The sequence below is a fragment of the Columba livia genome, chromosome 1, assembly GCF_036013475.1.
Source record: "Columba livia isolate bColLiv1 breed racing homer chromosome 1, bColLiv1.pat.W.v2, whole genome shotgun sequence".
Taxonomy (NCBI): domain Eukaryota; kingdom Metazoa; phylum Chordata; class Aves; order Columbiformes; family Columbidae; genus Columba; species Columba livia.
In genome coordinates, this window is record NC_088602.1 from 153084830 (window position 1) to 153108805 (window position 23976).

A 23976-nucleotide genomic window follows, 5' to 3' on the forward strand; every position below is an offset into this window, starting at 1 on the left:
AGTGGCTCCCCTGAGGCTGAGATGGTGTTTAGGGGGTGCTGGGACCAAGATGGCGGCAGGACCGGGCGCCTCACCCCATCGCGCGGCGAGAGCCTCACCGAAACGGCAGAAAAGCTCGTGGGGGTGTGTTTTAAGCTTCCTTGACAGCGCAACGAATGGACACGACCCTACGCTCCCTGAAGCGCCGCCTCCACGGGGCCGCCGTGTCGCCCCACTCCCTGAGGCGGCTCCGGGGCGGGGCCAACGCGGAGGCCCCGCCCCACGCTGAGGAAGGGGCGGGGTCACTCCGGATCGACGCGGCTCTTCCGTAAACACCACCCAGCCCTTCCCCCGCCCCCCCCCCCGGGAGGGCCCATTCAGCGCGGGGGAGTCCATGGAAGCGTCTTCCCTCGTCCCCTCTTATTTCTAGGCGGTTAGTGCTCGGACTCGGGCAGAATGAGGAGACATGGGCTGTTTCTGCGGGATAGGGGTGCGTTGACCGGAGTCCCTCGGGCTAACTCGCTGTTGACAGGCAGAAAAAGGTTACATCCTCCCCCGTCACCGGCAGAGATGGACGCGCCCAAGGGAGCCACTAATAGTCCGGGCTGGGTGTATAAATCCGCGGGGGGGCAGTTTAAAGCCCTGGCGAGCGCCGCGCAGGAGGGTGAGTTGCTGCTGCTGGGCCGGGGTGAGTGACCGGGGAGGGCTGGGGCAGGGCTGCAGCCGAGCTGCGCCGTCTGATGGCGGTACCGTCCGTCACAGCACACACCTGGGTGTCCAGGTGTTGAGGTGCGGGATGAGTCCGGTTCGGAGCTGACCCGGGAGCGCTGCTTTCCTGTGCAGCGGGGGTGGCGGGCTGGCGCTCCGCTCTGCTGCCCCGGTGGGGCTCCCGCTGCAGCAGGCGGGTTTCGCAGCTCCTGCTCTGGGTCTGTAGCGCACCCCTTGCCCCGTGTCTCCGGGGCTGCCCCCGTCCCTTAATGCCTGCTGCCCGACGGGCACAGTTGCGGGGCTTCCCCATTGCAGCCCTGGAGGACAAGGGCACCCCGGGGCATGCGGGGCCGGGACACTTGGAGGCGGAAGCCGCGTTCGCCTTCCCCGGGGCTGGCAGAGGGAGGGTGCCTCCTGCTTCTCTCCTCCTCCCTTCCTTCCCCCGGGTCTGTCCTTGGAAACGCTGTTTTGTTTTGGTCGGCGAGTGCCAAACTCCTGCCTGTGCTGTTAAAAACATGGGGCTGGGGGAGGAGACAGACAGCGAAACAGATGGAGGAAGAGGAGGAGCCGTCTCTGGCCGTGCCGCTCCCCCCGCTGGGGGAGCCGGCGGGTGAGGGGGCTGGACAAGCATCCCGGCCGCTCCTCAGGGCGGTGTGGCCCCTTGTCACGGACTGGGCCTGGGGGCGCCTTGCTTAAGCGTCTGGGGTGAGGGGAACTCCCGCGGCCGTCCCGCACACAGACCAGGAGGACGGGCTCGTCTCCCTCTTACTTGAGTATTTTTAGGCCTTCAGCCGCTGTCTAAAGGGAAGAGCTGCGGAGCTAGAGAGCTAAAGGGGATGAATGTCGGCTGCGAGCTGTCAAAAGCGGGGCATGAGGAAATTCCGCAGCTCTTAACAAAGGCTCTTTGCTGCTCCTGTGCCTCGGGTGCTGGCAAGGGGGCAGCCGGTGAAAGGGAAACTCGAGCCCAAAGGGATTCAGCCGGTGCCAGTTTCGAGATAGTAAAGACGTAAACCCAGGGGAATAAACAAAGTTGAGATGTTTATAGTGCTAAAACTGGATAGAGCACTAAGAAAGTGTGTGTGCATGGAGGGTCCTATCTGAACAAAGCAGGGCAGGAAAAACCTTTATTGGAGATGGTATCTGACGGGAGAAAAAAACCCAAACAAACAACTTCCGAGCTGTCTTTTTATTTTTCCCAAAGTGCCTCATAAAGTAACTTCTAAAGGAAGCCTTTGGGAATAAAAAGTGCGTTTGTGTTCTCTGAAACCAATCTGATCTTGCGATCTTCATCAGTTCTAAGTGAAAGATCGGGTTGGGTGGTGTGGTGACCCTATAAAAGCAAGATGCCCTTAGGCATCTACAGTGTTGTATCCATTGTGTCTTTACTAGAAAGAATAATCAAAAATGTATAAATAAAAGCAGAAACCACGATAATTTACTTCACCCTCGATAGATTAACTAGAAGCTTGGGTTTTGTAAATTTAGAAGGTATTTTTATCTTTGTCTCCCACTTAGTTTATTCTTACAAAAGCTGCGAAATAGTAGTGATCAAAGGAAAGCAAACAGTGTAATTAAGCCCACTGTGAAGGTATCCAGCCTAATGTAAAAGTAAATATCAGTTGTTATTAATGCAGGAAGAGTAAAACAGGTTGTAACCACAGGCTGACCCTTTAATAGAATAGGTGGGATATTAAGCTGTATATTGAAACAGCCTAATTTGTAGTACCTAATTGACAAATCAAAAATAAGATGGTGTTGTCTACTCAAGATGGTGAGTAGAGATCCTCCTAAGAGATCTTGGGAGGTTAGAGGGCTTCCTGAAATACTTTTACTTGGAAACTATATTAAGTTAAACTTAAAATTGCACGTGAACTTGGCTTTTAGTAATTTATGAGAAGCTCTGTGCTGTCTGCAAAAGCATAAGGAAAAGCAGCTTTTCCAGTGTATACTATAAAGGATGGACTAAGTAACTCAGTAGTGTATTGTTGTAACTAATTAGAAAAGCCTTTTTTTTTGGTTTGTACTTCTCTTTGATATGCTCAATGAACATACTTTTCTGTAAGCTTTTTAGCTGTCGGGCAGCATATTTAAAAACTCTAGATGGCGTATCCGGATTCTGCTTGTGTATTTATGTATGTTTACTTTGATGTGCTTGCTGCCTTGTTTATCTTTTAAAGTCAGGGTTTAGCAATAATATTCTGAATCTGCAGAATACACCCCTTCTTCCTCACCATTCTGTTTGAGGCATCCTAGTAGGAAACGTATTTACTGTGGCAAAGGTTGCAGTGTTTTTTCGGTGTGTCATCTCCTTGTGCATTGTTGAAACTTATTATTTCGATTAAGTCTCCTGAAGCACTCCACTGGCAACTATATCTGTATGTGTGCATGTATTGTAGGAACAGGTATGGTCTCAGTACATCAGTATGTTGTGAGTCTTTTTGAAATGCAAGCATTTGTTGCCAAAAGGCCCTTTGCTGGGGCCAGTATGTAGGCTTAACGTATATAAATTTTAATTTCTAACGTGATGATTTGCCTTGGGAATCAAGGCTGGGGTAGAAAATGGCAATGATGAATTGCTTCCATGGCTGGTTTAGTACTTGCTGTCAGGAGTACCTTGCAAATCTGAATATTTACGAATTTGAATATTATTAGAATTATTGTACTGACAGTTAAGAGGAATTCTGTTTTTTCAATGGTCATTTAATTTCATCTGTGTTCTTAACACCTAGACTGAAGCGGTAGGCACATCTCAAAGTGCTCTTACTAGGCGAGTGACTTACGAGACCATTTGGGCCAGTACACTACTAACAACGCTAATCAAATCTTTCGATGGACCACGTGGAACATTAACCTTTTGGAGGTTAGTTACTTGTATATAAATGAGTTTTATACACTATTAAAGCCTGGAAATAGTGTGCTGATGCTGATCCAGAAACAATGTGGGAGAGTAATATAAGCTTTGCAGGCTCTGTAGGGTTACTGTGGTTAAGTGAGTGGTTCCGCATCAAGAACCTGGAATGTGTTCTACAGGTAGGTTACTCATCACAACTAGTTTCTAGTCAGGGCTAACTTTGAGATTTGTAACACGTCTTAACTGAAGAAATAACTTTAGTCTCTTGTGTAACATTAGTGACTCATTTCTAATTGTAACTTAGACAAATACAATTTCAAAGTCAAAAATATCTCAGCCTTTTGGTGTTCTAGGTTCTCTTGCAACTGTCCTGTTTTGTCAGTACTATTTTAAATATCTGCTTGTTTTCAGTTGCATGTTAGAAATGATAAAATTGCCTTTCTAATAAAAGATGTTAAGGATCACAACTAACACTGTAAGTCTTGAACCCATGACCTCTATATCCTGATCAAAAGTCTATTCTTACTGGCTTTTCCAGTAAGGTAATAAACTGTGCTGTGTTCTTGCTGAAGTGATTAATTCTTCTCACCAAAAAATAAAAAGCATAAAACATGACATAAGGTACTTGAATGTATTGTCTTTCCTCTTGGGAGAGGAGGAGTGGTAAACATACACTTAAATGTTAATCACCTCAATTAACAGGGGAGTACTCATCAGTTAAGTACCTCATGAAGTTATAAAGGTCTATTCAGGACAAGCTGGTACCCAAAAAGTGGAACACTCTAGGCTTTAACTAGGTGCCAGCATTAAAGAAATCTTCATTCTTACTCCTTTTTGTCTACCTCTTGACCCAACAATATGTTTATTCACATAAATGCACACAAAGATCATCCTTTTGCTGCCAAAAGTGGCTTTTCCCAAGTTCACCTGTTGCGAAGTGTGGTATTCTTTGCCTTGCTAAAGTTTTAGCAATTTAATTATAAATGGAGTCATGTTACTTAAATTTGCTGATGGAAGGCATTGTTGGCTGTGTCTCTTCAAGAAGTCTACTACAGAATGCTTCATGGCCCTAGTCAATGATGGACAGCTACTTTTGGTATCTGGGCCAAATTCCTTTGGTAGTAATTGTGGCTGACTTCCAGTTTCTCATTTTAATATGGTTATGAACACATTTTTCATTTCCCGTCATATAACTATTAATCATCTCTATCGCACTATGCAGCTGTCCAAATTCTCTGCAGTTGCAGATTATCTGCCTGGGAGGCAGTTTCTCTATGTAGACAGAAGCACTAAGAAGCATGACACTTCTCAGTGTTAAATGTCATGTATGCTGAACATAATGTTAGAGGATCAGAGTTACTGTTTGACTTCAAACAGAAAACCCATCCACCCTCACCTCTAGGAGGAGTATTTCTGGGGTCTATGCCATTGTTGATCTGATTCTGAGCAAAGACCCACCTAAAGCAACAGGCCAGGCTTCTGGCTGCACCTTGTCAGGAAATGTATTTTGAATTATTTACCTACTTTCCCCCAGCAACTTCTGTGTTTGCTTCAGAGTTGTTACACTCAGTGCAGTCTGTTTGTGGAAGGAAGTTAATTGCTAAACAGCACTCGGTGAAGTCACGTGGGGGATGGTAACACCATGAGGTGCCTTTATGGATGTTGAGTGCTTCCAAAATTCTGACAAGCAACTTCAGGGGTTACTGTGGGTAGTCTAATTTTGGGGTTTTTTAGGCTGTCTCTAGCATAACCATTAAGGTATGAAGCAGCAGAAAGGAAAAAAAAGTTCTTGCAGAATCATAAAGTTACTAACAAACTATGTCTGTTCTGCATGTGAAGCCAGATCCTTTCTATAACACTTTTTGAAGAAAGGCAACTTCATTCACAATATAATGATCAGTATCTGACTTTTGAGAAACAAACAAACAAAGTAAGTGCTGGTTTTATGGTATCCTTCCAGGTCTTGTTTACTGTAGCAGACAAATTGAATCAGAATGCCTCTCAATGATGACCAGCACAGTGATTCAGATTCTTCACGCCTCTCTGAAAGCACAGCTTCTTCCAGCGACTCTGAGTATTCAAGACAGAGCTTTAACAGCGATTCTTCAAGCAAACCCAGTTCCCCAGCGTGTAAGCCTATTTCAACCTTACCTGCGTTGTGCGTAGACAGATAAGGCTAACTTATCTCATTTCTCTTTGCTGTCATGGGTAGAACCCAGGATTCTGAATCTCTGTTTAAGAGTATTAAGAGAAAGGCATGACTTTCTCTCTGAGAAGCAGCGCATCTCCTTGTGTGTGGAACACCACCAGCAGCTGTATCCGTGGGGGTCTCCCTGTGCACACCTTCCCATCGGAAAGTGTAAGAAAAGTGTGCCACCATGGACATCCTGATCTTGAGCTAGTCTTGATGTTGGTAGCAGGTCTGGCTACAGACCTGGCTTTGTGCAAAGGGTGGGTTTCTTCTGTTTGCTCCATACACTTTAGAATTAAATCTGTAAGTTACAGATTTATAATATTACATGAAGTTACCTGACATTAATCTCAAATTCACTTTTTTCTTGTATAAAAATTAGGATCAAACAGAAAAAAAACATTTGCACAAAGAAGGTATTTTGAGGATTGATCAATAAAACCTTGGCTAAGATGTGCTTCATGTTCATGTCTGTAAGCATTGTCAGACCCTGCATACTTTTTAGTGTCTATATAAGAGAAATCTTGCATTAAAACAAATTTGTTAGTGGAGCTTCAATTGGCAGCTGGTTCTTTATGGACAGTTTTCAAAGGCTTAATTACAGATACTAAGTTAAATAACAGAATTTTGGGGTTTAGAAACTTGGGGAATTTCTTCTTGCTTTCCAGTGTAGTGTGTGTGTATATATATATATATATATATATATATATATATATATATACTTTTTTTTTTAAACGGAGTGTAACTTATGATCTATCTGCTATGGAACATAAGTTGAGGGTTCTCAAGTTAGTAACTTCAGAACCTTCTCTACAGGCAATAAAACCACATGTAGCCATTACATGCTCAGAATTATGGTCATCTGGTGTCTGTTACTGCCTGTGCTCTTGGTCCAGTTTTACAGAACAGTCAGTAGGAAATCTGTGGAATGTGAGATTCTGTTTTAGAGGAAAAAAGATATCTTGGTTCAAATGCAGAAATATGAAATTGCTTTTCAAAGTGTTACGAGGCTTGTGTGGTATTACCCACACACACACCCCCCTGATAAGATGGGAGTTTCCTGAGTTAGTGTTTTGAGAAGATATAAAGTCCTGGTAATCCTAGGTTGTTTCTTTTAGAATACTAGAGTCCAATTAGCAAACAGTAAAATTCCTGAATTTTAATATTTTAAAATTGCACTTGCCAATCACAGATATTTGGCTTGAATGGATCTTGTTTGTTCCTGCAGCAAGCCCTCCCAAGATTATTACATTTGATGAACTGATGGCAGCTGCAAGAAATTTGTCAGACTTGACTCTAGCTCATGAAATTGCTGTAAATGCAAATTTTTGCATAAAACATGAAGCCTTCCCGCAGAACAGGTAAGAGCCTGAATTTAAAAAAAAATAGCACTGGGGTTGGGAAGAGAGAAGTGAATGGAGCAGCAAATTAAAACTAACAACAAAAAACCCTGAGTGAAAACACCTTGAAAGGCAACAGATTTTCATCCTGCATCTCCAGCAGTCACTGTCAAAGCTGTCTTGCTTGGAACAGGTGTTGCAGTCCAGCTGAGTTGTTATAATGACTGGGAGCATATTGCTCTGTGTTAAATGTCATGTGGAAGACAAAAGGCTAATGCAATAGGAGTAACTGAGGTGAAGGTGAGTATTGGTCTGTTGTGTTCAGTTCTAAGCCGAGGAGCTGGTGGCCTTCTGCACAGTTGTTGTGTAGTAGCTCGTTGGTGCCATAGTGATAAGACAGAGCTTATCATGAACATAGTTCTAATATTAGCCTCAGAAGAGATGCAAAAACACCTGGAGAAACAGAGGAAGCGAGAAGTAACTTCTCTCATATAGGTAGCTAAAATGTTCTTGCTTATAGACATGTACAACTTAAAAGTAACCCTGGTCTTTACTTTAAGAAAATTTACATGAAGAAAACAAACAGGTTTTAATTTCATGAGTCCCTTAACTGATAACTGGTTATATGACAGAACAGTTTTTGAGGAAGCCTAGTACATAACATACCAGGTTAGGATAATGAATACAAATTTGACAAGGAAAAAGGAAAGGTAATATCTCTACCTACATCTGAATTACCAGCACCACTTTATAAAAGACAGGTGTTTTAGGAAAGGTTTGCCGGTCTAGACCATGTTTTGGCAGCTGACAATCCACAGCCCAAGAAAGATACGGTTGCAGGGCATAATAGTGGGGTGTTGTGTGTTTCCCAACAAGTGATTAGGCAAATCCAAAACATTTGTCACTGAGGATGAAAGCTAGTTGGGAGTCTTTTCTGTATCTAATTGACTTCTTCCACAGCCTTGCAGGCACAGTGAAACGAATTGTACATAAGGCATTTTGGGATCATTTGGAATCAGAACTGAATGAAGATCCTCCAGAATATGAACATGCTATCAAGCTCTTTGAGGAAATTAAGGAGGTAACATTCCTCCACACACTATCCCCAGTACTGTTTTGTCAGCTTAGGTTTGAGAGTCTCTTAGTTGACTGAAGGATCTGCTCACTCTGTCAAGACAACATCTTCAAGTGCTTTCTTTTGAGATGGAACTATAACTACTCAAAACTGCAGTAGTTGTCTATTTATAGTATATTTGTATTAACCAGTAATATGGCCATGCATACATGGTGGCATGTCCACACAGCTTTCATTGCATGATGGTTAGTTGCAAGTCAGCTCTTCTCTCAGAGCTTCACATTTCTATCAGCCTCTTTCCAGCTACACACTGTGTGAGCTTAGGGCATGAACTGGAGCATAAACATGACTGCACCTGCCCAAATAGACTTTGTTTACAATCACCACATAGAGGAGCATACACACCTTAAATCCTGGCACAATACTGAAGTCTTTAAAAATTTTGAGTTAGTAAATGTTTGTTTTATGGGGCAGCCTCCCAGTTTTTGAAAGTGTCTCATTGTTAACCTGTTTTCTGGTTTACTGGCTTTGAGCATTTTTCAGAACTGTACTGTGATCCTTTTAACAGTCCTTTTTTTCCTGCTACCTTAGATAATGTTCAGTCTTAATGTGTCTTGTAGTCAGTCAGCTAAATACACTTGATACATCAATATTAAAAATCTTACTTCAGTGTGTTTACTGAATGGTTTGGTTTTTATTGATATTTTTTTTTGTCCCCTTACTTTAGATTCTTCTTTCTTTCCTGACTCCTGGAGCAAACAGGATTAAAAATCAAATTTGTGAAGTTCTAGATACAGATCTTATAAGACAACAGGCAGAACATAATGCTGTTGATATTCATGGGCTAGCTAACTATATCATCAACACTATGGGAAAGTTGTGTGCTCCAATAAGAGACAACGATATAAAACAGTTAAAAGCAACTGACAATATCGTAGAATTACTGAGGTTGGTATTCAGGTTTTGGTGGTTTTTTTTGTTTGGGTGGTTTTGGGTGTTCCTTCTTTTTGAGGAAAAACCTCTTCTCTGAAAGAGTACTGGGCAATGGAATATGGGGGTAAAGTTTTAAACTGACACAACTTAAGCCTTCTTTACATAACACCTGTTTTCAAATTGTAGACCTTATTTTTATACAGAAGCATTAAAGGGCAGGAGCTATGACCAGAATATTATGTGTATCTTTTTAATGAAGTAGGTAGAATGCCTAGATCAAACACTACCAGTTCTGAATATCTAAGCCACTGAACAACAATAAAAGTACTTTTGCAATAATTTGTTTCAGAGACTGCTTTTTCAGTCTTGTTTATCCATACAAAATTTAAGTAGCACATTTTTTTGTTCCTTCTTGAACTGTGTATTGTATACTTCTCTAGGAGGCCAGACTTTGCATTTAAAATCTCTTTACTGAAGATCTTATTACTTGAACTTGAGTAAAACACTTGTATAAAAGGGCAGAAACCAGTTTATTGCTTCTTAGGTACACTGAAATATTATGAGCAAATGTTAGTTGTTGTTCTACTGTTTTATTGCGACTTGGATCATATACAGGGACCAAAGCAACTGGGCAGAAGGATTGTTTCTCTTGGTGCAATTAGGGTGACTAAAAAGTTAATCTATTCATTTAGTCTGAAATGTACCAATTGATACAGTTCTTGAAAACACTTCTTTCTGTTACAGGGTTGTAGCATTTAGGGATGCTAAATACTTGTCTTCTTTAACTGACACCAAGCCTTAAACGCAACAATCCTTCAAGTGTTCTGGAAGATAGGTAGCAAACCTCTTAACACTGAAATATCAATGAAGGCATTAACTTCTCCCAGAACTGAAGTTAAAGTGCTAATGTAGGTGTAACTTGCATGTGCTGGTTAAAATCAATATACTATTCGAATTGTCAACTTTTGAACTTATTCTTTCAGACAAATATTCCATGTTTTGGACCTAATGAAAGTGGATATGGCTAATTACAGAATTCAAAACCTTAGGCCATACCTTCAGCGTAATTTGGTGGACTATGAAAGAACAAAATTCCAGGAAATTCTTGAAGAAACACCAAGTAGGTATCATGCTATATTTAACCTGAAGCTTTGTTTTAAAAGAGGACTATTTAAAGATATCCTATAAAATCTATCAATTGCAGTTAACTTGGAAAAAAATTCAATTTTTTGTTTGGATCTAACTAATGCAAAAATTCTTTGATAAACAAGCTACTGATGGGCAATTGCTTGACTTGTTATAAAGTATATTTATCTGTAATCTGGGGTGATTTCAGAAAAATTTGTATTTGCTAAATCGGTTGTTGTCCGAAAACCAGACAATGGTTTTTACTATCTGGAGGCAGAAGCTCTACATACTGAAAGCAGAGACATTATCTTTTTTTGTATGCAAGTCTGTTGTTGGTCTGAAGTACGCATGTAAAACCAATTAGTGTGCCTAAAACTTGAAAGGGATGGGATGATTATTTTAAATAAAAGGCAGGCTCTGAGGAAAACTTCTTAGGTGATGCGAAGTTGACCTGACCCCCTCTTATAGGTTTTGTGTAATGTGGCCAAACAGTCTTCAGGAAAGTGTATTTTCCAAGAAAAAGAAAACTTACTAACATTTGGAGGAGGGACTTCTAAAATGGGAACCTTGAGCCACTGATACAGCCTACTGTGTTTATATACGTAGCCTGGGAAATAACTCTTTAAAAGCATTTCATTTGTTGTTAATACAGTTTGTCTCTCTTCAGCACTGCTCTCCAGTCCTAAGCCCCAACTCTTAAGTGGCCTCTCTGAAAAAGGGAAGAAATGCTTTGGGAACTTGGTCTTGGAGGCTTTTTTAACCCAGAAATCTTGGCTGAAGTCTAACAATTTGTTGTTGGGCTTGTACAAGCTAGAATAAATTCAGTTGTCCAATAGAAGATGATCAGTTAAGAGAAGTGAGGGAGAGAATGTACATGTGTGGAGACTTGGCTGTCCACTGTGTTTTGTCTTCAGAAGTTCTTGTTAATGTGCACAACCCTTTTCCTCAAGCTACTGCTTATTTTGATGAAAGCATGTAGTAAATCTGTGCTGATTTGTAATGCTTAGATGCCCTGGATCTCACAACAGAATGGATAAAAGAATCCATAGAAGATGAGTTGTCATCTGTTTCTGATGAATCTTCATCATCCCCTGGTGCTGATAGTAGTTCTAAGCCAATTATTAGTCCTACACTGGTGCTAAACAATGGCTACTTGAAACTGTTACAATGGGATTATCACAAAACATTTCCAGAGGTAAGAAATATATTTCGGTGTCAGATTTCTAGCTGTATGAAAACATTGGTGTAGTATAACATAATACTATTGATGGCAACAGGTGTAATTCTCAAATTTTGGAATAGTAAATTTGGAATTTTGAGAGTATATTCTACTCTAGTTTCTGAAATATGAGACGGCAAGATGGCAAGTCAACTATAAAAGAATAAGGTGAAGGTTGTTTTGCCTCTGTCGAAGCATAGCTCACCAGCTCCACCCTAAGAGCAGTCTTGGCCATGCTCAAAGGCTGGACTTCATACAGAAAGCCAACTGTTGTCAGTACCTTTGAGAGAACTGCCCATAGCATCCCACTTTCCTAACAGCAGCAGGATTGGTGGGATTGCTCTTGCTTTGGAACAGAACTGGAAAGGGTGAATAAGTTATTGCTTCAAGAATCACTGTTCAGTTTTTCCTTCCAGCTCCTGATTACTGACGTCTTCAATATTCTGTAAAGCCATTTTGAAATTGGCAGTCAGTCAGGGCTAAAATTAGCATCTGCGGTGAGCGCCTTAGCTGTACTTAGTGTGGCTTGGCGGAGAATTTGCTAAATACATGGGGATGGTCTTAGTGCTCTCTGTCAGTGGATGGAAGGGAGACCACCTTATTCTTACCTTTCCTTCAAACAGTTTGGAGTAAGAGCTACAAACAGGTTTTTCTAACCTAAAGTAAGTCACTCCAGCTACATCTTGCTGTGGGATTACTTGCAATCTTGGTATGATCAACTGGCTTTTTGCCTGTGGAAGGTTATGTATCACTTGCAGAACCTGCTCTGGCTGTTGTCATGTGCAGTTGTTAGTTCATCAGTTACAGATTATGGTGTTTTTCAAAGGACAGCTGAATCTAAAGACTATTCTGTTTGTGAACACTGTCATGCTCAAGGTTTTTGAATCCCCTGAGCATTCCACATTAGGGGCTAAACCACTGATCACATATTTGTCAGCAGGAATGAGGAATAAGATGCAATGTCCTCAATTTACTCTGCACTTAAGGCATTACCTTTCTTCCCACCACAGGGTTACTTCTGGTACTCTTACATAATGCAATTTTGTGCAATACTACATACTCTGGGTATGTCATGTGCTGTCTCTTCTGACTTTGCATATTTGTGATTAAAAATAGTAATGCTTCTTGACTACATCTTATACCTGTCCTTTTCCCTGGCTCTTGCCCTCTGTATTCCTAAATTAGTATAACTGTTTCAATTCTAGACTCTAATAACAGATGAAGTTCGTCTTCAGGAGTTGAGAGAGAAGCTCAATCAGTTAAAAATCATAGCTTGTGTTTGTCTCATAACAAACAATATGGTGGGTGCAGCAATTGTAGACGTGCCTGATTTTGCTGAGCAGCTGAAAAGGATCTCTGTTCCTCTTCTTGAAGGCATGAGCAAGAAGTAAGGCGCTTTTTTCTCTTTTCATATTTTTTTAACAGGAAATACTAGGTGGATCTGAAAACCCTTGGAAAACAATTAACGTAATAGCCAGTGCTTGTTAATAATAGGAAGACACAATTTTAATAATCTATATCTATATTCTCTTTACAATGTAAGTCCACTGTATGTTAGGCACATGTTTTCAATGTTACCTTTTAATTAAACCTTCATGTTAGTCTAAAGGATTTGGAGCCTAGTAATTAAGTTCATTCATATGTTCCTAATACTGGAGACACTATGGCAATACATTCACCAAATTGTCTTGCAGGTAGCTTCAGACTTCTTTTAAGTAGTTTAAGCTATTTGGCTGCCTATTTCTGCTGCCACTTGTGCTACAGACAAGTCTGCTGTCATCCAAAAGTGTCTCATAAGAGTTTTCCACTCTTTTTCTCATAAAATGCTATGCATATATGACCCAGGAAAACATCTAAGCATAAGGGCAAAATGAACTGGTGTCACTGCTGCACACTTGAAGTGTGTTTTTTGTTGTTGTTCTTTTGTTTGTTTGTTTGAATCACAATTAGGTCTTCATTTTATTTTCTGCAGGGAGATTTGTCCTGTGTCTGTAGATGCACATAAATCTGCAAAATATAGCTTTTCTAGATTATCTCATTGCAGAGAGCAGGTTGAAAATAAAAGGGAAAGGAGACAAGTGAGGTCACCTTACAGCCTGTGCTACAGAAGCTGCAAAACTCAATGCCTTTCTACTCCTTTCTTACAGAACTTTTGATTTGAAGGAGGCTCTAAATGCTATTGGTGTCCAGATTTGCAGCAAAGTGAACAGGTCTCTAACTGAAAGAGGTCTTCCCACTCTTAATGCAGAAATGCAGAGTAATTTGATGGGTCAAATTGGTCATATTGCTGAGGAGAATAATCCCATCAGTTCATTGATTGGTAAGATAATACGTAATTGTCTTGTTGTATGTATCTGTATAGAAACGTATTCTTAGCAAGCTTAATTATTTTTAAAAGCACCTTATTATTGCAGTAAAATACTGAGTCAACTAGAAGTAAGGAAACGTTCAGCTATGGTGTTCTTGGTATGCTGCAGAACATGGTTAGTCACAGCTAGAAATAATTTTTAAAGTGTCTGTACAAACAAATCTAGAGATGCTAGTATTTTGGAGGATTTAGAAAAACAAGTGCTCTTCAGTCTCCTTCCTAACAGTTCTGCATTTAACCTAGTTTTTTCTTTTCTCTTTGAGTCTACTTCATATCAGGTAATGTGACTTTTTGCAACAAGTCAAAGTTGTGTCAACCTTGCAGGAGCAAACTTTAAGAAGCTTTCAGTATTGCTTCCCACTGCAACACGAGCTTGGGAAAGACATGTTACCTACATTATTGCATTTTTTTTTTGTTGTGCTGATGTGCAGGGTGCTTATAAAGCAAGTATGGCTTCATCTTGGGTTTACATTTGTTCTGAGCCTGCTTTATATTCCATTTCAGACAAACGAATCCAGTTCTTCATGAGAAGTGTGCTTGCTCTTCCGAGTTTTCAGAAGTGCATGCCCACTGTGCCGGGAGGCCTTTCTGTGATTCAGACAGAGATGGAGTTGATTGGATCTCAGTATGCCAGCATTGTAAACTTCAATAAACAAGTGTATGGACCATTCTATGCAAACATACTTAGAAAACTCCTTTTTCCTGAGGCACCAATGGGGAAAACAGAGACAGAAACACCTACCAATTAAAAAATAGGACCTACTTCTATACCTTTTTTTTTACCTTCCAAGACAGTGATTTGGCTTCCCAATTAAGAACAGCCCACTTCAGTGACTATTAAAGAGATCTTGTAAACTGTATGCAGAAAGTTTTTGAAATTCACTGGGAAGAAGTCCATTTCAACGACATGTGTATTTTAATAGACTAAATGTTTAATGGATTGTGTCACTTGAAATAGCTGGTGAATCACTAGTTTAAGTCAAGCATTTATTATGATTTGCAGCAGGAAAGAACTGGCAAAGTACTTAACTGTTTTGCCACCATTAAAACATAATGTCATTTTTCAACTTAAATATATTTTACATATAGCAATGCAATTATGAAATGACAAAACAATTATAGATAAAACATACTATGCTTACATTGTATTTTTGTAGAGCAATATCTTATAAAACAATTGTTTCTGAAAAGAATTTGAAGCAAAAAAAGTACAAGCATAACTGCTTTTGTAATCAAAACCAGGTTCATACTAGGCCAAGTTCTGGTATTGCAGGAGCCTGAAATTAGGCTCTGTTGTTATACATTAAGGAATGTCAGTATTAGGAGCTGTTTGGAGTATAGCAGTTACAGAAGCAGCATTCACCACTTAAAGTAGGAATCATTCAGAACTTCTCAACTGTAATTGAAATTAATGATAAACACATAAGAAACATGATGGGGGGGGGGGGGGGGATAAAAAATTATGTATATAATGTTTATAAGCGTTTTGTTTAGCCAGTGGAGGTCATACAGATTTTTAAATCTGATCTCTAATATGCGTATGTAGTGATCTTTGATCTTAATGGGTATTAAGTATTTTTAAGTTGGGTCTTTCTGACCTGTATTCCCAAAAACACTTGAGAATGACTTTACAGGCCACAGAGAACTTCCCCTTAGATATTCTGTTGGATGAGGGTATAAGCTTTTCAAAATGTATTCTTTGGTCTGAAAGCCAGAACCCAAATTGTTAGTCATTCTTGCAAATGTAATTAGATTCACTTTCAGGAGTCTTTGATAAATATTGCTTTTTTTTCTTCAAAATATCTTCAGATTGCTTTGGAATAGGTCCCAATACTTAATTCCCATTTAAGACAACAGGAATCTTGCATACAGAAAATCCACAGATTTGAAATTGAGAAACGTGGAAGTAAATTTCTGTAAGTTTACACAGGCTTTATTTTGCATGTTTCAGATTACTGGGAATAGATACTGCTGGAATACATATTATAGGCATTCTTGTCTATGAAATTGAATTATAATTTACTTGAAAATGATCTTTTAATATATTACCATATTAATAGTCCTTTTAAAGCGTCATATATATTAAAAAACTCCATGTGGTACAAGTTATATAGCTTGGTTTAATATTTTCTATTACAGTCTATTTTTTATGAAGAGACAAAATTGCCCGTAAAAGCTTAATGTGTGACACAAATTGTGTATGTACATTATTATGTCTATCTTAAAGGTCTAAAAAAATGGGCATTATTAGCACTGTGGTTTTGTAGTCCATTTTTACAGAATTGTGTATTCTTTTTAGTAAGGGAAATGACTTCTAGTCAGTTGTGACTTGTCACATGTATGTGATAAGAAACTTTCTTCCAAATGCCTTTTTAGAAAATTTCTCTAGTGCACTTCTGCTCTTTTGTGAAAACATTGCACAAAACGGAGATGAATACATATTTTAAAGGGAACTGCTTCCTGAAGCCTGAAATACCTGAGAGAAAGGAACTCTTAGAATATAGCAATTGTGCCACTAGGTAGAACAGGCTTGCTCAGATGAATATGAAATTTTGATGTGCAATTCAAAATCATCAAGAGAAGAATGCATTTCAAAAGCAATTATGAGGAATTAAATCTTAGTGATTTGCTACATCTTTAAAAATACCTAAACTATTTTGAGCTTCAGCCAAAAGAGTTTTATGAACATTTGAAGATGATTTATAACATGATTATGAACTTTTTATCATGATACTTTATATGCATTTTATTGTAAAAATAAATATTGAACTATATAGATCTCTAGTGTACTGGGGAAACTGTCATACTAGTTTTTACCAGTAAATACTCAAAAAATGAGGATTCATTGGGTTTTTTTGGTGATTAAGGTGACTTGCAAAGGGCATTTTATAGCATGGCCTATGTTTCAAGTGATTGTTTAATGTATCTTAATTTTTATTTAATGTTTCAAACATGGACACTGCATCTGTTTAATGTCATGTGTTGCATGCTGTTTCTGCTGCCGTGGTTGAAACGCACTTGCCTCTACTCTGAAGTTGTCCTTGTGAAACAAGATGCCATTCTGTAGTAGCTTTCTTTGTTGAAATACAAATATTTGAGGTTTTGTATGCGTTATATCTTGTTTGTGATACCAGTGGTGGTAAAAAGTCATTTATGCAAATTGTTAAATGTAATGGATTGTTAAATGCTGAAGATAAATGACTGCACTAATAATATGTTGTGACTTTCTTTCTGTAACTTCTTAGTTGCAGCTGGAGTGTAGTGAGCTGGATTTTAATCCAGTTGCACAAATACCGTTCAAAACACTCACTTCAATCATACTCCTTGGAAGGCTGTATTGTGTGGGTTTGTGTAGCAAGGTTTTGGTAGTTGGTGGGTGGAAAAACTGCTGCACAACAGCAGCTGGGAGTGAGGAGTGAGAATATGTGAGAGCAAAAACTCTGCAGACACGAAGGTCAGATAAGAAGCTGCTTCAGGCACCAGAGCAGAGACTCCCCTGCAGCCCATGGAGGTCCATGGTGGAGCAGAGATCCATCTGCAGTCTGGGGAGGACCCCACACCAGAGCAGGTGGATGCCCAAAGGAGGCTGTGACCCCATGGGAAGCCCACACTGGAGCAGGCTCCTGGCAGCACCTGTGGCCCCATGGAGAGAGAAGCCTGCGCTGGAACAGGTTTGCTGGCAGGACTTGAGCCTCTGTGGGTGACCCAGGCTGGAGCAGCCTGTTCCTGAAGGACTGTGCCCTGGGGAAGGGACCCATGCTGGAGAAGTTCCTGAAGAACTGCAGCCTGTGAGAAGGACCCATGTTAGAGTAACAACATTTCAGGCCTCTTCTATTTTTTTTCCTGCAAAAAGTGGATGGCCAGCCCCATGAGTTTAATACATACAATCCCACAACATCCTACATAGCTGTTATCTAACTAGCTATGTTGGGGTGTCAAACTCCTACTCACTGGGGGTTATATCAGCCTCGCAGTTGCCTTCAAAGGGCCAAATGTAATTTTAGGACTGTGCATTTATTACATTTGGCCTTTTGAAGGCAACTGTGAGGCTGATGTGGCCCCAGGTGAAAACAAATTTGACACCCCTGAACTACAAGCTCACCAATCAACTGTTTCAGTCCAGTAACCCTGCAACCTGGTCTGTTAGCTGTGGTTAGTATGTAATCAGAAATCATGGTTGCTTCCACAACAGAAAATTTATAATTAGAAGTGGGAGTTAGGCGATTAAGAGTTTGTTCTTTCCTTTCTAAACCTGGCACCTATTAGAGTTGGTGAAGTTCTTTGCCCATTTTTTTGTATGTTATCACTTACAGGATACTTAAGCTTTATCAGACAGCACCAGCTTTCAGCTCTAAGTTTACTCCCAAATGTTTGTTCCTATTGTGCAACTGGGGGGAGGAGTGGGAGAGTTTATTAGAAGCAATTTTTTTCTGATTTTACTACAGATTTGAATATTCAGAATTATGTGCTTTTCAGGTACTTGGTGTAACTTTGTCTTGAGGCTATTGTAAATTGTCCACAGAAGAATTAAAAAAAAAAATAAAATAAGGATTACAAAAGATCAAAATCCAGATGTGAGTAGCAGTCATTTTAGAAATACTAGAAGTTCAGGAAATGTTTTCAGCATATTCTCAGCACATGCGATCCACAGAATCACAGAATGGTTGGGGTTGGAAGGGGCCTCTGGAGATCATCCAGTCCAACCCACCTGCTAAAGCAGGTTCACCAGAGCAGATCGCACAGGAATGTCTTCAGGTGGGTCCTGAATGTCTCCAGAGAAGGAGACTCCACAGCCTCTCTGGGCAGCCTGTTCCAGGGCTCTGGAACTCTCAGAGTAAAGAAGTTTCTCGTGTTTAGATGGAACCTCCTGTGCTTCAGTCCGTGCCCGTTGCCCCTCACCCTTTCATTGGGCACCACTGAAAGGAGTCTGGTCCCGTCCTCTTGACACCCACCCTTGAGATATTTATAAACATTTGTGAGATCCCCTCTCAGTCTTCTCAAAGGTGGCACAAGCAGTACAGCTAGCACTTCAAGACTGGCTGAATTGTGCAGCTATTCTGCGTAATGCTACTAAAGTGTGAGCAACAAGGAGCCACCTTGCTTTTCATGCTAAAAACTGTAAAAAAGCCCAGTTTGTAGCCTAATTGCTCTGTTCCCTCCTCTGCTGCTCCCCCCTGCCTGCTCCTGCGGCTGCCGGCACTGGAGGGCCCGTGAGGAGGCCGGCAGGGCTGGGTTATCGCCCCAAGGGTTCAGGGGGAACGCTGAAAGGTATTAAAGTCCCCCCCGAGGAGCCGGGGCACTGGGAAGGGGCGGTGTAGGCCGGTCTCCGTGGGCCCGGAACGTTCGGGCGCGGCGGTGGCGCGGCGGGAGGACGCGTTTGGCTGGTGCACCAGCGGTCCTTCGGCCTCAGCCTCCTCTGCTGCTTCGCTGCCGGGCTGGTGATGGAGGCGCTGGCCACGGAGCTGGGGGCCCTGACCCCGGAGCAAGCGGCGGCTCCGGTGAATACGGTGGAGGTCAGCGGCGGGCTGGGGCGGGAGGCAGCGGGGAGCGAGCGGCCCATTCGCTGGGGAAGGGCCGACACGCGTCGGGCCCGCCCGGAGGGGGCCTGAGGTGGGCTGGGGTGGAAGGAGACCCCGGTGCGCCTGCGCAGTGTGCACCGCCTGCCTGCGCGGGTGGGCGCCGGGGGGGCATCTAGAGCGCGTGGGCGGGGGAAAGGGGTGGGAGAAAGGAAAGGGGGAAGAGAAAAGGGAAAAGGAAAAAGACAGGGAGAAGGGAAGGGAGAAAGGAAGGGGAAAGAGAAAAAGGGAGAAAGGAAGGAAAAGGAAAGGGGAAAGGGAAGAAGGGGAAAAGGGAAGGGAAAACTGGAAGGGAAAAGGAAAGGAAAAAGGAAGGGAAAGGCGAAGAGAAGGGGAAAGGGAAAAAAGATGAAAGGAAAACGGAAAGGGAAGAAAGGGAAAAGAAGGAAAGAGGAAATGGGAAGGGGAAAGGAAAGGGGAAAATGAAAGGGAAAAAGGAAGGGGAAAGGGAAAAAGGAAGGGGAAAGGGAAAAAGGAAGGGGAAGGAGAAAAAGGGAAAAAGGAGGGGGAAGGAGAAAAAGGGAGAAAGGAAGGAAAAGGGCAGGGGGAAGGGAAGAAGGGGCAAAGGGAAAAAGAGATGGAGAAGGGGGAAAGGGAAAAAGGGAAGGAGAAGGGGGAAAGGGAGGGGAAAAGGGAAGGGAAAACTGGAAGGGAAAAGGAAAGGAAAAAGGAAGGGAAAGGTGAAGAGAAGGGGAAAGGGAAAAAAGATTAAAGGAAAACGGAAAGGGAAGAAAGGGAAAAGAAGGAAAGAGGAAAAGGAAAGGAAAAGGAAAATGGGAAGGGGAAAGAAAAGGGGAAAATGAAAGGGAAAAGGGAAGGGAAAAGAGAAAAAGGGGAAAAGGAAGGGGAAGGAGAAAAAGGGAAAAAGGAAGGGGAAAGAGAGGGAGAAAGGAAGGAAAAGGGCAGGGGGAAGGGAAGAAGAGGCAAAGGGGAAAAGGGAAGGAGAAGGGGGAAAGGGAGGGGAAAAGGGAAGGGAAAACAGGAAGGGAAAGGTGAAGAGAAGGGGAAAGGGAAAAAAGATAAAAGGAAAGGAAAACTGAAAGGGAAGAAAGGGATAAGAGAAGGAAAGAGGAAAAGGAAAGGAAAAGGAAAATGGGAAGGGGAAAGAAAAGGGGAAAATGAAAGGGAAAAGGGGAGGGGGAAAGGGAAAATAAAAGGGAAGGGAGAAGGGACTGGAAAAGGAAGGGAGGGGGTAAGGTCAGGACTGAGGCTGGGGTCTCTGCCCTGTGCTGCCCGCGGGTTGTCCCTCAGCTCAGTGGGGGTCTGTGTCCCTCTGTTTTTTCCATCCCGCACCCTATACACATGAGCAAAGGTTTCTGCCCCTAGCAGCAGGTCCTTTAAAGTTTGCGAATTGCCTCACATGGGGAGAGGGGTGAGGTGGAGGCCGTGTTTCAGGTCTCTTTGGCTGGACTGGGCTTTCTTTATAGAAAGAACATGTTAGAAATGGAGGCCAAGAGCCTTGTGCTGTGTTGTGCTGTGAATTCCTCTACGTGTTCCTGCACCATGAGGGACAGTGTGACACCACGCCTGCCGCTTTACCGTGTACTTCTAAATGCCAAACTAGAATTATGAGGTGCTGATGCTTTTTGAATATCATAGTACGCTCCCTTGTGGAGCTACATGATGCAACCTCATTCTGTGCTGGCTGGTCCTCCACCTGCATCTCTCATCCCAAATCTGGGGTGGACTCCTCATGCCATGGGGGTAGAAGGTGGGGCTGATGTAAGGTGATGTTCCCTGTGATCACCAAAGAACAGAAACGGGGAAAAGTTTGTAGGAACCTTGATATAATTACACTTGTCACTACTTTGTTTAGATAGTTTTGCTAAATCTTTGTAGGAGTTAGTGTACTGGTAGGCTTTACAGAGACTTGTGTCTGCTAGTGCTGCTCCCAGGGCTGAGATTCTTGCATGTATTTTGTGAAGTAAAAGTTGTAGCAAGTCTTCCCTTGCTAGGAATATAATTTACAGTGTTAACAGGACAGGAAAAAAAAGTTCTTAAATGAAGACATGGTAGCAAGGAATTTTCTAAGAAATATATATATTCTCGCATAAGTTGCTTTTAGAAAGACAGTGTCCCATTGTGTCTCGAGGATATGTTGCATAGCACATATGGCTTACTAATATGATCCCTGTCATCTACCTGTTTGTTTTTGCTAATCTAAATTGTCTTTGGGCAGTTTTTTTTCTAAGTGGATCTGATTTTAAATAATGGTACTGTTTAAAAATAATAATAATAAAAACAAACAAAAAACCTCAAGTATCTTACATGTTTGGTCACTCTTTGGAAATCTATTTCAAAATGGTTTTTGTTTTCAGGAAAAATGGAGACTTCTTCCAGCATTTCTGAAGGTCAGTGTTATGTGCTCGTTTCATGGCATGAATACTCTGTCTCCTTTCTAACTTTATATTCACCTGTTCTAGCTTTTGCTGTTTCCCAGAATAGCTGTCCTCACCTTCTATGTGGATTTTGCAATTTTCTTTTTTTTTTTTCAGCTTTGTGCAATTATGGATAAACTTGTTACATAGATTTGTTTCTTGATTAATTTACAGATTAATTTGTGGAGGTATCCTTTTAGAGGTTTCCGTTGTTTTATGGTCATTCTCAATGAACAGTGTGTGGGTATACAGATATAGATATAATGGTTCCAGGTTATGTTTCTGTTTTACTGGCACTCGGAGACCCTATTTGTTATATAAGACTGTGGTGTTAGGTTTGTAGTTTTCTTTGTCATAGGAAGCATATGACCACAGATCTGGATTCTGCAAAGGCTTGAAAATATATATATATATCTTCTCTCATGAATATGAGAGGTTGACTGAACTCAGAGGTGACTAGTGTCTTAATTTCAGTGCTACTCTCATAATCTGGTATTAGTTGAAGGGACAGTTCTATATAAAATGCCATTGGGTGTAATAACAAGACTAACAAACAGTTGGAAGCGAGGAATGAGAAAGGCAGCAATGAAAATTGTATCATGAAGATGGCAGGTAGTGTGGTATGTGCGGAGGTACCTTCAGGGAGCTGCAGCCACCTCCATGGCCGTCATCAGCCTTCAGAAGTGTTGCCCTCTTCAGCAAGGTTCTTTCCAGCCTCACTTTGTTAATTGCTTTCCTTCCGGGTCTCAATACCTGCACTTCTCTTTTTGTTGCACCCTTGAGTGTTTCATCCTGGCAGGAAAACAGAGTTCAGAAGTCATCTGCGGATTGTGCATGTTTTCACTCTTGTTCAGGGCTGTGAAGGTGCTTCATGGCCCTAATGATTCCTGTTTCTGTATCTCTCCTGGCAACCACATGAACTTCCATCTCAAGCTTGAGCTAGTCTGAACATTGTCTGAATGCTTGAGACTGTGAAAAAGGGAGGGCTGATGGTTGTGAGGTGCAATTTACTGTGTGCTTTATGCCAAGTATATCCATCCCACATTATTTCCAGCCAGTGAGCCCTTGACTCTAGGACTGCTGATGGTGGTCTTGCATTTCTGTTGCACGTTGGTTTATTTGTGCCTGCAGTGATACAATTATACAGAGCTGATGATGTGCATTACAGTTTCTGTAGTGGAGTTTTCTTTCAAGAAAGCTTTTGGTATGACCTCATAAAAATGGAAAGGACCACCAGCCTGATTTCGAGACACTAATACATTCATAATATTTTCTTGCCTATATCATATGATGTGCAATGTTTTTCTAAATTAGGAAAACTTATCTAAATAATGTTTCTCTGGAGTCATTCCTCCTTTGTCTTAACCCATGGAGGCTTCACTGAGCAGCTGGTTTTGTCATTCCAAGCATCCTATTTCTTTCTAATAATTTAATCATAAACCATTGCCTGTCACACGAACTATGTAAATGCGTCTGTTTTCTGCATGAAGTTTTAAGTCTTGTGTCAGTTGTTGAGGAATGTTTCAAACCTAAAGTCCTCTGTGAGCATATAAGCACGTGTCTCAATATCAGCCAGCACTCTTTCCTTTTCAGGGCTGAGTTTTGCACTGTGGTTAGGATAGATATCCCATTTATTTCTGCAAACACCAATTTATTAACAAAATGAATGTTTCTCTTACTATTCCTTCAGACCAAACTATTTTTTGTTGTTGTTTTTGTTTGTTTGGTTGTGGTTTTTTGTTTTGCTTTGTGGTTTTGTTGTTCATTTTGTTTTGGTTTTTGTTTGGTTTTTTTGTGTGTTTTTTTTTTTTTTGTTGGTTGGTTGGTTTGTTTGTTTGTTTTTGTTTGTTTGCTTAATCCTTGATCATTTTACTTAGTATAACCCTCCCTTCTTTTGATTTCTCTAAACACCTTAAACTTAAATAATTGAAATGTACTGTATTAACTCATTACCTGGGGGAATGGGGTTCTGTTCATTCTCTGTGATATTACCCCAGGATTTGTTCTCTGCCTTCCTGCCTACAAATGAAACTCACATTTCTTGAGTGTCCTGCCCTCCTGTGGCTGTTTTCTTGCTTGTTGATGTCACTGTTTGTCAAGGTTTAGTTGCAAAACGACAATAAACCATGGCAGATGCTCTCTGTTAATGCCCCATCCTTAGATAGGAAAAACCACCCTCTCAGCATAGAAAAAAGTCCTTGCCTAAGGAAAGGTGATAAGAAGGAAAAAG

The 23976-nt window shown here is 41.4% G+C and overlaps 2 protein-coding genes across 7 annotated transcripts in view; both read left to right on the forward strand.

The window, feature by feature from the left end:
- The first annotated feature begins 338 nt into the window (after positions 1-338).
- TCP11L2 (t-complex 11 like 2) lies at positions 339-17005 on the forward strand. 4 transcript variants are annotated; one of them, XM_065039182.1, is made up of 11 exons: positions 339-643; positions 3417-3547; positions 5499-5668; positions 6958-7090; positions 8030-8150; positions 8872-9092; positions 10061-10197; positions 11213-11400; positions 12630-12811; positions 13572-13744; positions 14297-17005. In XM_065039182.1, the coding sequence occupies exons 3-11, from the start codon at positions 5533-5535 to the stop codon at positions 14539-14541; spliced, it is 1536 nt and encodes a 511-aa protein (XP_064895254.1). In that variant the 5' UTR covers positions 339-643; positions 3417-3547; positions 5499-5532; the 3' UTR covers positions 14542-17005. The 4 variants fall into 4 exon arrangements, with proteins under 4 accessions (XP_064895254.1, XP_064895277.1, XP_064895260.1 ...); XM_065039188.1 differs by having other exon boundaries at positions 572-667; XM_065039197.1 differs by lacking the exon at positions 339-643 and adding an exon at positions 1318-1392.
- A 2131-nt stretch (positions 17006-19136) lies between these two features.
- Positions 19137-23976, forward strand: part of POLR3B (RNA polymerase III subunit B) — an 83103-nt gene continuing 78263 nt past the window's right edge. The window contains exons 1-2 of one of the 3 annotated variants that reach the window (XM_065039156.1): positions 19137-19305; positions 21687-21719. In XM_065039156.1, the coding sequence (XP_064895228.1) occupies positions 19234-19305; positions 21687-21719 (105 nt within the window). In that variant the 5' untranslated portion in view covers positions 19137-19233. The remainder of the gene's footprint in view (positions 19306-21686; positions 21720-23976) is intronic. The other 2 variants (XM_065039163.1, XM_065039171.1) reach the window with 2 other exon arrangements.